Source organism: Xenopus laevis, chromosome 6S (assembly GCF_017654675.1).
Source record: "Xenopus laevis strain J_2021 chromosome 6S, Xenopus_laevis_v10.1, whole genome shotgun sequence".
Taxonomy (NCBI): Eukaryota; Metazoa; Chordata; class Amphibia; order Anura; family Pipidae; genus Xenopus; species Xenopus laevis.
Window position 1 is genome coordinate 83,729,652 of NC_054382.1, and position 17,859 is coordinate 83,747,510.

General features: G+C 37.2%; 1 protein-coding gene across 2 annotated transcripts in view; it reads right to left on the reverse strand.

Moving 5' to 3' along the window:
* Positions 1 to 395: 395 nt before the first annotated feature.
* Positions 396 to 17,859, reverse strand: part of ctdp1.S (CTD phosphatase subunit 1 S homeolog) — a 51,036-nt gene continuing 33,572 nt past the window's right edge. For both annotated transcript variants that reach the window (NM_001094383.1, XM_041567209.1), the window contains 3 exon segments: positions 396 to 1,828; positions 6,484 to 6,653; positions 15,568 to 15,736. In NM_001094383.1, coding sequence (NP_001087852.1) covers positions 1,678 to 1,828; positions 6,484 to 6,653; positions 15,568 to 15,736 — 490 coding nt within the window. In that variant the 3' untranslated portion in view covers positions 396 to 1,677.

The window sequence follows — 17,859 nt, forward strand, 5'->3', positions numbered from 1 at the left end:
AAAATTTGACGTGGACCATTCACTATCGAATTGCTGTTTTAGCCTATGGGGGACCTCCTAGAACCCATTTGGAGTCAATTAGTGGACTTTGAAAAATTTTTTGGGAAAAACTTTGATTTGAATTCGATTGAGTGCGCTATTACTACTATTCGAATTCGGCCGAATACAGACCTATTTGATCAAAAAAGGACCTATTTGGCCAAAAAAACCTTTGACTTCGAATTTGCTGGCGAATTTGCGTTTGCATTAGCCGCTTCGCGCTTTAGTGAATTTGCTCCTTTATTTCTGGGGAACAATCTAAAAACTACGGAATAGAAAAAAAGTGTTTGGAAGGTGAACAACCCCTTTAAAGTAAAACCTAAAATTACAAAAAAAAACACAGCACACAAACAAAATCTAGAAAATGGATGGTTTTTTTATTAAACAAAAGAAATTCTGTTTTGCAGTTCAAATATGAAATAGAATATACAAAAACTTTACATTAGTCCTCTCAATTGAATAAAAGCCTATGCAGGTGAAGCTAGCGCTCTCTTTCCTCCATCTAGAAGAAGAATAGGATCTCCATGGCAGTACAGAGCACTGAGCTACAATAAACAGCAGACAGGGGCCAGGTTAAAATTCAAAACACAGGTCTTCTAGCAAACCCAAACTAGCGCACTGAGGAACTTATAAAAACATGAAATTGAAACATTGTAGTTTGTAAGAGGCAAGTGACTGCAATGAAGTTTACAACATTACAGATCACATTCTCATTGTCTGTACAAATATAAATTGTCTTCCATTAACAATTTCATTTATGTGAGAGTTGTGGAAAGCACACGAAAGATCCTCGAGTTCCTCACTTGGTTTGATGAAACGTTCAGTCAAAAAGAGGGGGGGGGGAGGGGAAGGAAAAACATGAATGAAAAAACAAAACAAAATATCTTGTCCACTAAAGAGCATTCTAGGTCTTTGGCATAGCTCACTTTCATCTTTACACTTTCTTTTCCTTTTCTAAAAACAAAAAAAGAAACAAAAACAAAAAAAAAGGCAGGTACATCTTTGTTTGATAAAACATTTAAAACTACATTAATATTTGTAAAATGGACAAGATAGCTGCTTTTCATCAAAATATACATACGTTTCAGCAAAAAAACAAAAAAAAACAAAAAAGAGGAAGGCCATACACACTAACACTTAATTTATGTCTGACATAAGGGGGTTATTTACTAAACTCCGGTCAGGCTTTTTGGGCCAAAAATCTATTATTTAGGGGTTTTTACGATTTCCCCCCCAATTTATTAAAGCCCGATGAAACAAAAAACTAGAATCCGAAAATCTGCCATCCCAGACCTGCCGAGGTTGTGGATGAGTTTATGGCAGATGTCCCTACCCTAATTTGAAGTTTCTGTGGTCTGTGCTGGAATTAGCCCAAAAATCTGACCTTTTTGGCCAAAAATCGGAGATTCGAGGAAAAAAAACAATAAAATCGAGCGAAAACCTGGATTGTTAGATTTTTCCGGAGTTTTTACCCGAACTGATTAAATCAAGCTTTTTTAATAATAAATAAGGTCAAAATCGTGGATTTTTTGTTCAGACATTTTTTTTATTTAAAAAATCTGAAAAATTCAGATTTTGATAAATAACCCCCTAAAAGTTGCTTGCTAATCTTCAATTTACCCTAATAGTAAATGGCTGTCATATGAAATCATTCAGTTCTGCTTCAATGGCTGCTGCCATCTCGTCAGCCTCAGAGCTGCTTCCCTCCTCATCTTCATTGCTGGACTCTTTACCGATTTCACTTTCAGCATCCTCCTCCTCCTCTTCTTCCAGCTTTCTTTTGTGACCTCTATGAAATACAAGGCGTTGCATGAGCACATCATGGGAAAGTGCATGAACAAATTCTTTTAAGATAACTAAATTAAAATAGGAAGACTTTACAGATACAGTACTATGAAATATAGGCAGACATCTGTCCCGCTAAGCTTCGGAACACTCCAACCAGTGGTATAACTATAAAGGAAGCAGAAGTGGCGTAACTACGGGGGGGAGCAGGGGGTGCGATTGGGCCAGGGCCCGCACCCCCTCAGGGCCCGCACCCCCTCAGGGCCCCCCCAGGCAGCTCGCACGACACAGACTTCGAAGGAGATCCGGGCGTACGGAGGGGGCCTGTAACTTTTTCTTTTCAGCTCTATAACTCTGAGTTAGTCAGTGACTTGAAGGGGGACCACATGGGACATAACCGTTCATTGAGTTTATAATTGCTCCTCAGCATTCAGCTCAGATTCAAAAGCAACAATTATGACCCATGTGGCCCCCCTCAAGTCTCTGATTGGTTACTGCCTGGTAACCAGTCAGTGAAAACAAAGAGAGCTGAAAAGCAGGAAGTAGTGTTCTGGCTATTATGTTACATATCCAGTCACTCCAGCCTTTATACATTACATTTTTGGCTAACTAACTATACTAGAATTTTTTTTATTTTGCACAGCTTATTTACCCACTGAACTGTTCCTTTAATTGGTCACCCAGCACAGTATAAAGCAGTCGTTAGTCTGAGAAATGCTTTGAGGTTCAACACCAACAATAACATTTCCAATTAAAGAGTCAGGTTTGTTAATAAACAGAGGCAGACGTCAATTAAACCAGAGCTTCTGTAACATTCTACAGCTGTCTTATTTATGAATCTTCTTACAATAATATAATTTAGCACATAGCACTTTGGTGATCTTCATATAGATAAGCACAGGCACTTTAGAGGTTTTTAGTTAATTATTGGCAGCAGTGTAAACTCTTTTAAGTGATTCTAGAATATAAAGACATATGGGGTTTTACTTTTCTTTTCTCTTTTTAAATTAATAGAATCTTCTTACAAGCTAATCCAGCAAACACTTGCTTATTGCCAAAATATTTAGTACTCATTTATAATTATTAGTAAGAGGTGGTGTCACTTATAAAGGTCCTTCAAATCACATAATTAATTAACATGCTTTTTACTTAAGTACCACTCTCCACAACCCACACACAGCCTAAAGGTATGTGTATAAATGGCCCACCCAAGGTGGGGGGGGGGTGTGTGTGTGTAAAAACATAATCGTATATAAATTAAATGCACTTTATCAAATACCTGACTGAGGAAATAATAAATATATATATATATATATATATATATATATATATACATACACAAACCTGAAACGGTGCACACAGTGCTGGTACATTAGATCATAATATCTAACAACAGAATCTTCACTTGTGCTCCTCTTCAGAAAAGGTGATCTGGCGATCCATTATAGGAGATAACCAGGGATGAGAAATGGAGCGCCGCATGATGGATCGTTGCCGTTTCGCCTTTTCAGAAGAGGAGCGCAAGTGGAGTTTCGGTAAGTTATTTCTTAATAAGGACTTAGCAATTTAAAAGTTTAATTTGTCTTTGTGTTTTTTTTTTTCATTCTATACTAACGATTTTTTTAAAAAAACCAATTTGATGTTACTGGTCCTTCAAGTATTACTGTAGAAATCAGAATCAGACTGAACTCCCAAGTAAAGTAGTGGCATGGCAGTTAAGGGTGAGTAATTCTAAAGAGCATTGCACTCTGGCAGGGATGGAGATTGCTGCTTTTAAAAAATAAACCAGAGAAAGGGGCAAATGTGGGAAAGTAGACTAAGGGGGGGGGCTAAATTAAAGTTCAAGCAAGCTGTTGCTGTGGGTTGAAATACAGTGAGATAAAAAGAGAAGGGGAAAGCTGGAATAAATGGCACATAGGGAAAAAACAAATGAATAGCACGTGCCTGGGGGAAACACATAAAGAGAAGAAACTGACAGATGGAAAAAAGGGGGAAAATAAGGAAGAAAGGGAAGACTTGAGACAGAGAGAAAAATTATTTGAATCATAATAAAAATCTCAGGAATGGGGGCGGCATCAGTTGCAGATTTGCCTAGAGAGCAAGATGACCTAGTTCAGGCACTAGCTGGTGTAGGCCAGGTATTTGTGGCAAGTGATTCCTGGTCAGTGTGCTGGGCCAAGTTCTGTGGTGGGCTTCAGGTACAAGCCAACAGATGTTTGGGCAATTTTCATTCCTGGTGCATTCTCAGAAAGTTAAAGATGGCCAGAATCAGCAGATGGTATGGTACCACCACCACTTGCCCCATTTTAACTGTGCTCCATAGCATCACCCTACAGTTCTGAAGCAGCCTTGGCTTGGGTATGTAGTTCTTCCAAACCCAGGAACAGTGAATGTGACCAGCTGCTAAAACAAATACTGTAGTGTTGCATGTTTTACACTGTTTACTTTGCTCTGCCTTATGAAAGTGGCAAGAAGCAAGAAAACAAGCACATATGGGCTAAAAAGTACACTTATGTACCCTACTGATTTTATATTTCAGCACAGAAACGGTTTCAGTGCAATAAATCTGAGATAGAGCTGGATTGTAAGATAGAAATCAGATCTGTACTCACACACTCACTACCTGATTTATATTGGATAAAACCCTGCAGAGGGGCTCCATCATGGACGTTGGAAGATATTATTTACTGTTTAAAGGTGAAGCACACAAAACAAAATGTACATGATCAGACGGAAATGAAATCATGGAAGATTTAGTATTAGTGTAACATATGCTTTTTGCTGCCTTTAGGCATGCATCATCATCCAAAATGACACTCATGCTGTATAACTAATACATGCTAAACAGATACCAGGGGCATTCATACAATAAAACTGCCATTATCCGACAGATCTGGCAAACGTCTATAGAATCCATTGCCCGACAGCAACTTAAAGTTGAAAAACTTAGTACAGGTATGGAACCTGGTATACATAATGCTCAGGACCTGGGGTTTTGTGGATAAAGGGTATTTCTGTAATTTGGATCACCATGTCTTAAAATCATTTAAACATTAGATTGGATTGTTTTGCTGACAATATGGATTAATGTATCTTAGTGACCAAGTACCAGGTTTAATTAATACAGAGAATACTGAAATCATTTTTATAAATGTAAATTATTTGATTAAAATGGAGTGTATGGCAGATGGCCTTTCCATAATTTAAAGCTTTCTGGAAAACAGGTTTCTGGATCCCATAGCTGTACTTCCATTTTGCCAATTTACTTCTAATAAAGATATGCCCAGACCCAAAGCCTCACGGGCATGCCTTCTGAATATACAGTATATGTAAGTACACATAAAAAAATGTTCCTACGCTTATGAGTCTACCATAAAACCAAGCATTATTAGGGGGTAGGTGGGGCTGAGAAGGCATTTTAAATCAATAGAAACAAGTGTAATATGTCTTGCAAATTCATTTCAGTAAGGTTCCTGGCAATGCACATGAAATGCAGTCTTTACTAGATAACAATCAGCTCCATAACCATGACATAACCTGCAGTGTGCAGAAATATTCACCACTGTTAATGGTTATCCACAGGAATGGAATCTAACCAGACCCAAAGCAATATGTGCTGTGGTTGTAGGTTTTACAGACTGAGAAAAGTAGCAAATGCCAAGAGCGTGTGTGCATTTATACAGAGCTACATCACAAAATCATTGTTCCCATATCAGATTGTACACAGAGCACGTTTTATTTGCTTTCTCACTACAAGTACCCAAGGCATGTTTATCACTGGAATACATGTCATCAGCTTGATAAAAAAATGTTCCTTTCCCCCGACTACAGATGGCCATACATGCTACAATTTAGATCTTTCCCATGACCATTGGTCGTACGAAAGAACGAAAGATCTTTCTTCCATATTAAGAGCTGAATTGTCAGATATGCAGGTAAAAACAAAAAGAATGTTCAGGAAACTTCAAAGTTCCAATTGGATCAGTCCTGCCTGATCGATGAGGCGACCGATATCCAAGGCTTTTTAACAATATCGGTTGCCTTGTCTCTCACCACACATGCAGGACTTGAATTGTGGTAACTCGTGAAAACAGCCCGAGTGATGGGCTGAAACGTGGAGCAATAAATTTTCTTTTTACCACAATTTAAGTCCTGCGAGTGCGGTTGTCTTTTTAAGTATATATATATATATATATATCTATATCTATATATCTATTAGTTGAGATTTAACATCTCTATTTCTGAATCAACAGACAGTATACACTATAGAGCTGAAATTGATGATACAAAGGAAGATGTTTATTATGATTTATTTACTCCAACGGACGTAGAGAATTATTTAACAAACACGTGCACAAGCCCTGGGCAGCAGCACAGATACCCAGAAAGAATATATCAGCTTGGCACTCACTAAACTACTATCCTAGTGTCTCATGTAAGACACTTCACTACCACCCCAGTGATTTTCTCTGTCCTGTTCTTATGGACTCTATGGCAGGAGAATGCATAACAGACCTAGTTGTTTTATCTGCACGCAGGCTACTATCGAAGCAATGTCTCCAAGCAATATAATATATAACTTTTTAATCATCTATCTATCTACCTACCTATCTATCTATCTGTGTGTGAACATATATATTACACAACCTGGTAACTTACCGAGGCCTGCTACCGGACAGACTTCTTTCACTTGAAGAAGAGGATTCATTCCTTTCTTCTGGGTTTTTTAATTTGTTCCCTTGTGCTGCATTCTGTGATTTCTTTATCTTAATGGTCTTCTTTTTTTCACTGTCACTGTCATCGCTACCTTCTCCTAATATGTCATCAACCTGCCAAGTACAAAGGCAATAAAGGTATGTTTTGTTTTTTTTACATATTTTTTTTTTTTTTTTTACTTACTGCAAAATGACTTTATGGATGTAGGTTTTAATAAGAGATTTGGTATCAAACAAAGTTAAGTAAAATATACTCCCTGTTACATGAAACAGGGTACAAAAGATTAATTGCATAAAACACATTTTGCAGTTTCTGGTCCTATAAACAAAGCCACATTTATAGATATTTTCCTGTACTAAGCACTATTCTGCAAGTAAAATTAAAGGTATAGTGACAGTTTAAAATAGCTGTATTACAAGATTAAACAGGGTATACATATTACATTTTAAACATAGACCAGTGACTTTCAGCTTATGATTCTGCATTTGAGGTGGTGTGTCACTTATGTATTAGATTTTCGAGATTTATCATACTCTGGCCCATACGACTTTTTGCCACCTAAAACCAGCCGAATTGCTGTTTACGCCAATGGGAGAGGGTCCAGGGATCAATTTGGAGATGTTTGCATCCTTCCTGACTCTCCGAAAAAACTTGAATCAAGTTTTTTTAAATACAAGTTTCAGGTCAATTCTATTTATCAGAGTTTTAAAAATCAGATTTTTTAAATAAATTATGATTGGTCGAATTTCAAGTTTATGGGAGTTTAAAAAACGCCAAGGCTGCAATGTTTAAAACTGTTTTATTATGAATAAATAATACTGTCACACAGCAAATAAATTTTCACTTTAGTAAGGGGTTCTGACTTAGTTTTGTTGCTAGGCTTCATTCATTATACATAAGTAACAAATACATAAGTGTTCAGAAGTCCAGTCCTAATGCAGACATGACCAAAAATGAACAGGGGGCCATACAACAGAGGTCAGCATGAGTCAGGGGGTTATAAATTATTAGGAGGCATTAAAATATGTTTAAAATAGCAACACTATCCACATTTTTTAACTGCCAATGTTACCTGTGGATTAGAGAATCTTAACATTTACATTTTCATTTTTCCCCCCCTGTGAACTATATTTCTTTAGAAATAATGGGTTCATTAACACTACAATGAAAGCTTTCTATTTTACTATGAACAGGAAAGCAATATATGAATTTTGTCCCAAAACAGATGCACAGATGGAAAAGAATAAGCATGCCATTTTCATGTAAATTCATGCAGGTTTTTGGGAAAAGATTGCTTTAACACATTATTATCTGCCATAAACATGGCATTTTTCCCATACAGGGTTATTACAAAAGTATATATTCATGTGGGGGTTGCCAAAAGATTAGGTGCCAGTGCTGAAGCTCCTGTTTAAGGAGAACTATTGCAGTAGGCTAGAAATGTTGTACATTATGTTTTGTGCTTCTGTACCAGCCCAAGGCAACCACAGCCCTTTAGCAGTAAAGATCTGTGTCTCCAAAGATGCCCCAGTAGCTCCCCATCTTCTTTTCTGCTGATTCACTGCACATACTCTGTGCTGCTGTCACTTACTGTGCTTAGGGATCCACTCACAATATACAGTACACATAGAAATGTCACAATATAAGGCTGATTAGTAATAAATACAGATAATTACTACATGGCAGCACAAAAACCAGTGCATCAGAATTTATTAATCAGCCCTGTAGCATCAGTTTATATTACAGACCAACCTCATTTTCTGCTTGATAATTTGAGACGACCCCTAAGCTTAGCTTCTCAACAGTTGCTCAGAGCCCACTGAGCATGTGAGTGTCGCAGACACTTTCCAAGATGGCGACCCCCTGTGACAAGTTTGAAATCCTGGATGATTGCTGCTATCAAAAAGCTGAAAGTTTAGGCTTGTTCATTATATAAAATATGCTATTTTTAGCAATATTCATTATTAGGGTTTAGTTCTCCTTTAAAGAAAACTGCATTCTACTTACCTTTTTTCCCCAAAAGCCAAAGTGCTGAATACATAAAGGTAAGAAATGCCGGCACAGTGAGTTTCTACATAGGCTGCTGCAGTTTTCTCTACAAAGCACTGGTCTAAGGAAAAACGTAGCAATCTATTGCACTGGTGAGTGCCATTTTAGCAGCCCCAGCGAAATTGGCTTTACATGTCTTTCAGGTAACAGCCAAAGTCAATATAAACATAAAAGGTGAATTTTGGCAGACAAAATGTCATTATGTTGCACACAGAAGTGAATGACTAATCTGTACAAATGACATTATTTTACTAATTTTTCTGTTCCTAAAATGGATACTTGAGTTAGTGACCCTGACAATCATTGGCTCCTCTGCTCTCATCCTGTGATTATTTTGAAGCATAAGACAAGCAGATCCTCTCCTTGCCTGCAAACAAGCAGAAGCTGTACTTTTTAGTGTAGATCAACGGAGCTGGGGAAGGGAGTGGAAAAAAGCAAAAAACACAGGCTAGAATCACCTGTTTACTATACTTTGAACAGGGTGAAAAATCTACCACCTTGTTATTTACATTGAAGCCTCTCAACTATATATATTTATAGGAGAAATTAGCCCCACCAGAATCTCTTCTGAAATGTATACAATTACAGCCTATATATTTATAAAAAGGATGAATTGTTCCTTTTTTAAAAATGATATGGATATTGTGGCAGTATCCTAAAAAATACAATTTCAAGCAATTTGAAAGGGAAACAATACTACACTTTTTTTGTATAAACTTGATCAGTTGGCCTTATGCATAAAATCTTAATTGCTACGTACGTGTGTGTGTGTGTATATATAAATAAAACTGCTTGCAATCCGTATCATTTTTTAAAAAGGGAACAATTCATCTTTTTTTTTATAAATATATAGGCTGGCAAAACTGTAATTGATCTTTCCATCATGTGGATCTTCATATCTTACCAATATGGATTCATGCAGCTTAGTAACCATCATATTCAAGAAAAAGGGATTCATGATTTTTATTGTGTAGTTTCTAAATTACACTATTTACACAGCAAATAATTCACTCTACCATGTAATATTTCATTCCTAACCCAACAAGTGTATTTTTTTAGTTGTAATATTGGTGTGTAGGCAGCCATCTCATGTAATTTTGTCTAGTCATGTGCTTTCAGAAATAGCCAGTGCTGAACTATGAAACTGCTTTCTGACAGGCAGTGTCGCCTACTCTATTTAACTGAAGGAGTCGCAGTGGGACATGATTTTTTACCTTTGAGTTTTGTTTTATCTACTAGGGAGCGGTTAGCTGGTTACCTTTCCATTGTTCTGCTGGGGGGGGGGGAGAAGGGAGGGGTGATATCAATTGCAGTGCAGCAGCAAAGAGTGACTGAAGTTTATCAGAGCACAAGTCACATGACTGGGAGCAAATGGGAAACTGACAATATATCTAGCCCCATGTCAGATTTCATAATCAAAGGGAAAAAAATCTGTTTGTGCTTTTGAAAAATGGAATTCAGTGCAGAAGTCTGCACTATTAACTGATGCATTTCGAAAAAAAAACCAAAAAAACGTTTTCAATGACAGGAAATAATATTTAGAATCGGACTCTTTGGGAAATGGCCTTTCTGAAATTCACAAGGGATCCCTTACAAATACATAGAAATGTTTGCTTGAAACAATTAACTTTGATAGTTCGTATTGAGTGCAGTGCTCTTGTATTTTGTATTTATATTCAGAGTTTGCCTCCTGGTTGCTATATTAAAAATATATATAAGTTTATTTTTTACGCAGACATATAGGAATCCTCAGACTGAGAGGAAACCATGATAGTCTGCCTTTTACAACAGGCTGCACTTCATCAGATATTTCCTTGTCACAAAGTCCTAGGAACGAAGTAACCAGTTTACCTCATGTAAAAAAAAAAGAAAAACTAACTTTTTAAAAGTTATTTGCAGTTTATTTGGGCTGTATAGGCAGTGAACTTAGGTAAGCTTCTAGCAGCACAGATGATTATTCCTTTTTCTTTCAATGCAGCGGAAAAAAAAGAAATGTTGAATAACAAGGTTATGTTTTAAAATGAAACATGCTGTTTCTCCGTTATTATGCTATTTTTAGACTTCGCACAAATGTAGGCACTCAGAAGCACCCCCACAGGGTACATAAAGCACACCTCATTATTAGCTACTCTATGCGTGGTCAAAGGTTCTAAACTATACTGCTAGTGCACAACTTCACCTGCTGTTTTCTTTTTGTGTAGGAACCACAGACATGAACCTTCAAGAAAGCCTGACAAATGTACCTGGAAACCATAATAAGAAATGACATTAATATAGCCAAAGGGCTGGTGTTATTTTAAATTATATGTGAAAAGGGAGCATTAAGATCCAGAAGGCTAATTGCACAAAATCACAGTTTAATATATACAAATCTATTTTCCTTTCATCAGAAATGTACCCAGCATGTTTCAAAAGTTTTTACATTACAGGTCTCTCGTTTAATGAAACCATGTCTTTTCTATAGCTCCGTAGGCAACTTTTCTGCATTTCTGAATGCAATTAGCAGCAACTGCTCTCAACATTTACAGTTAATTCTTCTGGTTACAGACTAGAAACCTAATAAAAAGTGTGCTCAGGAGCCTATGTATTATTTGGATCATTGGTCATAGATATGTCACTTTAAAGGACCAGTAACATCAAAAAAATGAAATTGTTTTAAAGTAATAAAAATATAATGCAGTGTTGCCCTGCACTAGTAAAACTGCTGTGTTTGCTTCAGAAACACTACTATTGTTTATATAAATAAGCTGCTATGTAGCCATGGGGCAGCCATTCAAAGGAGAAAAGGCTCAAGTTACACAGCAGATAGCAGTTAAGCTTTGTAAAACACAATGTTAACCTGTGCCATATGGCCTTTTTTCAATTTCCGCCATTGCTACACAGCAGCTTATTTATATGAACTATAGTAATGTTTCTGAAGCAAACAGATCCGTTTTACCAGTGCAGGGCAACACTACATGATATTTTCATTAGTTTAAAACACTTTAATTTTTTGGTTACTGCTCCTTTAATAAATAATTCTAAATTCTTTTCTATCATGATAGCTGAGCAGAATAAACTTTACTTACACTATAATTATTTTACACTCTGTAAAATGTGTTTTTGTCAGTTTTGGAATTACACAATTACAGCAAGCAGGAGCCATTTTGTGGCAATTTGTTATTAAGACAAATTGTGTATCACCCCAAAATGTTTATGCACCACAATAGGGGGCCTAATGCCCATACACACTGCCCTATATAATTATAGAGACTGAGGAGGGAAGGGGGGATGTGAGGAGAGAAGTGCTGAATGGAAAGTGGAAGTAATTGGCTGTACTACTTCTATGCCTCAGGCATAGAGGCGGGCAAGTAATATTTGATTGACAGCTCAGATATTTAAACACCTTTATACCAGGTATGGATGTTTTAATAAAAAAAAAAAAAGAATTTGGGTTCCATGTTTAATTTGCAAAGGCCTTTCATTTTACAGCTTTTTATATGTAGGTTACAGGTCTGCTTTAAAGACACACACACACACACACAATGAAAAGATGTTAACGAATACAAAGCAGTTAAGAAGTTAAAAAAAATACAAATAATTACAGAGAATTATGTATTAAATATTGTGGCATTTGTCTATTATATACCTCAGTGGTGAGAAATAACTTTAGGATTAAAGGAGAAGTAAAGGCCTGCCGCCGGCTAGAGTGGGATGGCACTAGGAGCGCTTCGTTTTCCGAAGTCACCTGAGTGCCATCCCGTCAACGATTCACATTCTAGCCAGTTCAGGGAGATTACTCGGCCCGAAGAAGAGGAGATTTGACGCCAGGCGACTAATCTCCCCGAACCTGAGCGTGCGCCCTGACCCTAAAGACTAAGGCATTTTAATAGCTTTAGGCACAAAATGGTTGAATGTCCTTAATATATTGTTAATGGGCTGAGTGCAGAGGACCTCTTGTATTTGTCTATATGCCTTTACTTTGTACAATTCCCCATTTAAATAGGCAATCTGGTTAGTGTAAATTGCTGTTAAAAATTCAAACACAGACTTGCATGAATGCTTCATATAAATCCCCATTAAATTCTTTAGAATCTTGACAGGTTTTAGGTGGCAGAGTTTATTCTAGGGATGCACTGAATCCAGGATTCTGCCTTTTTCAGCAGGATTTGGGTTCGGACGAATACTCGTGACTGGCCGAACCGAATCCTTAAAGGAATAGTTGTGTGAAAAAACTGGGTAAATGGATAGGCTGTGCACAAAAAAAATATGTTTCTAATATAGTTAGTTAGCCAAAAATGTAATATATAAAGGCTGGAGTGAACAGATGTCTAATAAAACAGCCAGAATCCAACTTCCTGGTTTTCAGCTCTCTTACTCTGAGCTAGTCAGCGACTTGAAGGGGGGCCACATGGTACATTTCTGTTCAGTGAGTTTGTAATTGATCCTCAGCATTCAGCTCAGATTCAAAAGCAACAGATATGACCCATGTGGCCCCCCCTCAAGTCTCTGATTGGTTACTGCCTGGTAGCCAGGGTAACCTGTCATTGTAAACCAAGAGAGCTGAAAAGCAGGAAGTAGTGTTCTGACTGACATGTTATACATCAAATCACTCCAGCCTTTATACATTACATATTTGGCTAACTAACTATATTAGAAACATTTTTTATTTTGCACAGCCTATTTACCCAGTTTTTATTTTCACACTGAACAATTCCTTTAAAGGACAAGGAAAGTCTAAAATAGAATAAGGCTAGAAATGCTGTATTTTGTATACTAAACATAAGCATGAACTTACTGCACCACAAAGCCTAATCAAACAAATGATTTATGCTTTCAAAGTTGGCCACAGGGGGCTGTCATCTTGTAACATTGTTAAACATTTTTACCTGTCCCTGACCTTGCACATGCTCAGTGTGGTCTGGGCTGTTTAGGCATTGTCCTAAACAAAGCTGCTTGAATTCTGCATGGCTGGTAAGTAAGGCGGGGGCTCCCCCTGCTGTTAGGTATGATTGTTTCCCTGCTCAGCAGTTAGGGACCGTCTGACAATTCCTATCCACAGCAGTAAATGAAGGGAGAATTTCACTGCATACAGTCAGGTTTCTTATAAAAACGGTACACATTATTTAAGTATATTGGAGATAGGTTTCTTTTTTCATTAAAGAAAGTAAAAATGGGATTTTATCTTTTTGCCTTTCCTTGTCCTTTAAAATCACATGACTTTCCGTGAATAAGGGAAAACTGCATTCTTGAATTTTGCACTTGTGCTACTTGCCACTATATAAATATATATAAGGAATGTATGGTTTGTGAGGCCTGAGCACAGTCCTTAAGGCTCTAGAGGATTATTTCATTTGGTGTTGAGCTACAAAAACAACAATGTGTTTGGTGACTTGTTGAAACAATTGCAAGTGCAGATAAGCGGGCAGTCAATATTTGCCCCTGTACTGGCAGAGAGCATCCTGACCACATCTCCACACCCAGATCAATTTAAAACAAAACTGTACATTATCAACCTCACAACACTACAAAGGAAAACAGCACTATTGAGCAATCCCCAAAATTAACCACAAGCCAAACCAATGGTAAATTTCCCCCACATCTTATGAAAACAGCAAAAGAGGAGCGTTTCAAGTGTGATCATATATAAATGTGTTTGAAAGTTGCACTCCCAAAGCCAACTAATAAAAGACTCTCAAAATCTCAATATTGTTTTCAGCCTCAACATTTTTCACACTCCATAGCACTTCTTCGGGAGGTCAAGGGTACTACACCAGTACCAAACATTGATAAGAATTCCATCTGATTCTTAAAGGATATTAAAGGTTTTCCCTATTGGAAGAAATTTAATACACTTCTTTGTTAAATATACGGTACTCAAATAATTGATCTTCAAATGACATAAAAGTATAGACATAAAGAAAAAGTGGGGAGAAGCAAGCACATATTAAAAAGGTCTTCCCCTGCTGCAAGTGAAGGGACAAAACTCAGTCACAACCTACTTGTGAAATAAAGAGCATGTCTGAGAAACACAGGCTAGTCTTGTTGTGACCTGCATCCTCTGGCTTCTGATTGACCTGCAAGTTATGGGACAGTGTTCATGGGGCTAGCTGCAAGTCTCTCTTCGCACACTGCCTCCCCATTACGTGAACGCCCCCACTGTATATCATTTGCTGCAATTCTATTTGCAGACAAATCCACTGGTTCTGTGCTGAGAAACAGGTAGGGAATGATATTTTGCTGTGAAAATAGCAACACTGAAAAAACTATGCAATATCTGGTGCTGATCAATTAAACAGAGCTGGCATGTAAAGGATTAGAGAATAAAATCGTTGTTTTGGTGGTAAAAATGCATACCTGAACATTCTTGCACATTTGTATTTTGTACAAGTCATGATGGCATTAAGAAAAATAAACAAAAATGGAAACTAAAATAATAATAAATAAAGGCAAGGAAAACTCAAATAGCTTAAAAGGGACCCGTCACCCAAAAAAACCCCAAAACATTCCAAATCCTATTTTATCATGTTAGTCAAGCAAAATGAACTTTAAAATAATTGTTACAGTATAATCAATTTTGTTTCCTTCCGTCTGGGATTCATAATTATAGCAAGCAGGCAGGAGCCATTTTGTGGACACTGTTATTAAGACAAGCCTTGTATCATCTCAGAATCTTGTTGTGCACCAGAATGGGGGACCCGATGTCCATCCCCATGCCCTGGTTACACAGTTATATGGTAAAGAGAACTGGGGGAATGTGTGGGGAGAGCAGCGACATCTAGGAAGTGCTGAATGGAAAGTGAAAGTAATTGTCTGCCCGGCTCTATGCCTAAGGCATATTTGATTGACAGTAAGATTTTTAAATAAGATTGCAACAGCTATAGAAACAGCTTAAATAGAAAAAATGTGGGTTTCATGATTAATTTGAAAAGAACATTTATTATACAGCTTTGTTATTGGATATGTAATTATGTTTTGAATAGATATAAGGGTGCTTACCTCTTTGTCCATGCTCTCCAGATCCTCTTTACAAAGTGTGTACAAAGGCATAGTCTCAGACATGCTTGGCTGACGCTTTCTTCTCGAAGGCCCGGATTGCTCTTCATCTGGATTGGCTGTAGCAAGTTCTTCATCATCAAACAGTTGCTCCTGATGAAGCTGAACAACTCTATCAAATACAAATTTTCAACAAGTCTATAAAGAGGCATTAGGAAGCGAAACGCTTTTCATAGGTCTGTAGAAAGAATATATATTAGTTAAAAGATTAAAAACAGTGAAGTTTGTAAATTTTAATGTGACATTGTTGTATGTTCATAACAACTAAAAATATCCCCACACTTGATAAATTGTTATCCTTAATTCTGCAGTAGTAAGTGTTTTGGGGTTAATTATGTATCAGTTTCACTCAGTTTTTTATAATACGGTCGCACATCTCAAATACTGTTGCACACCTTTAAATAGTGCCACAGTTTCTCAATTGAATTTAGCTCAAGTCATTGGCTGGGATGTTACAGGACATTGCTTTTTTGTGTTATTAAGCCAGTCGAATATAAATTTGGCACCGTGTTTGGGATAACTATCCTGCTGAAGTTGAATGCCCAAAACTAAAAGATATGTAAAGAGTATTTCACTGGGTGGTGCCAAAAGTTTTACCTCTCCCGATCACTAAAATTGTCTTCTGGCCTGTGTCCCGGTTAAGAGAAAACTGCACTGCTCCATGCAAAAATTCTCAGTGCTGTGCCAGCATCCGCTTACCTGTAGATCTTCATTCTTTTGGCGATTGTGCCTACATAGTAGAGTAGAAGCAACAGGAATTGCACATAGGATGTCTAGGACACCGGTCTCCTAAATGGAGCTGCAGCCGAGAAAAAAACGATTTTATTTCACTGGGGTGCCTAACATTTTGGCCCCCAGAGAAATAGCTTTTACAAATGCTTAAAGTTTTTTAGAGGACTGAAACAAGTTTCCTTGCAGTACAATACTACCCCCATCAGTGGAAAGGAGCTGAACACAATATGCTCCAGTACTGAATTAAAACACTATTCTATAGATTAAAATTAAGACAATTGCCACATTCTGTTGCACAGAGCTTTAAAGCCACCTGAATAAGGGTTTGGTTTTGATTTAACTGAAAACTTGTGATGAATTGGATTCCAAATCCTGAAAAAGGTGCTGGGATTGAGTCAAATGACCAAAAATAATCCCATATTTAGTGTATACCTATTTAAAAGGGATGTAAAGGCAAAAAAAATAAAATCTCATGTTTACTTTCTTTAATGAAAATGAAACCCATCTCCGATATACTTTAATTAAAAAATGTGTATTGTTCTTATAAGGAAACTGACTGTATGCAGTGAAATTTCCCCTTCGTTTCACTTGCTCTGACAGCTGCAGATAGGAAACTTCATACAGTCCCTAACTGCTCTGCATGGAAACGATCATACTTTCAACGTCAGGGGGGAGCCCCCCCACCTTACTTCCCAGAACTCAAGCAGCTTTGTTTGTTTTCCTATAGAGCAGCCGGCAACTGATTCGTATCCATAGGACCCAGTGCAGTCTGCATATTCTGATTATTAATCAGCTTCTATTGCAGATATTATTTGATTTGTGTGGTTTTGATAATTTAAGACGATCCCTAAACTCCCAGACCACACTGAGCATGTGTATGGTCTTGGTCTTGGTCTTGCAGAGATGTATAACAATGTGCAAAATGCAAAATTTTGGACTTATTTATGCACTTGTCACACTGCCTTCCCCTTAAGTGAACTACCCATGTATACCATTTGCAACAATTCTATTTGCAGACAATAAATACGCTGGTTCTGTGCTGAGAAACAGGTAGGGAATGATATCTTGCTATGAAAATAGCAACACTGAAAAAAGGATAAAAAGAACTGTAGCAATTAAACAAATGTGTCAATTTTGTAGCTGTTCTCCCTATGACTGGTCTTTCATTTACATTACAAATCAGCAAGTAGCATGTTACCACTGGCAGTGTAAAATGCTTCCCAACACTCACATCAATATGTGCTCAATACTTGGGCTTGGAGAGATGTATAGAAATGTTACAAGATGATGACCCCTGTGGCCAACTTTGACAGCATAAATGATTTGTTTTATCAGGCTTCTGGTGCAGAAAGTTCATGTTTATGTTTAGTATCCAAAATACAACATTTCTAGCATTATTCTATTTTAAACTTGAGTCCCCTTTAAAAATAAATAAATATCTAGTTTATTATTTTAGACTTCCTCAAAATTTTAAATTCCACATTCTACGACATAGCTTACCCA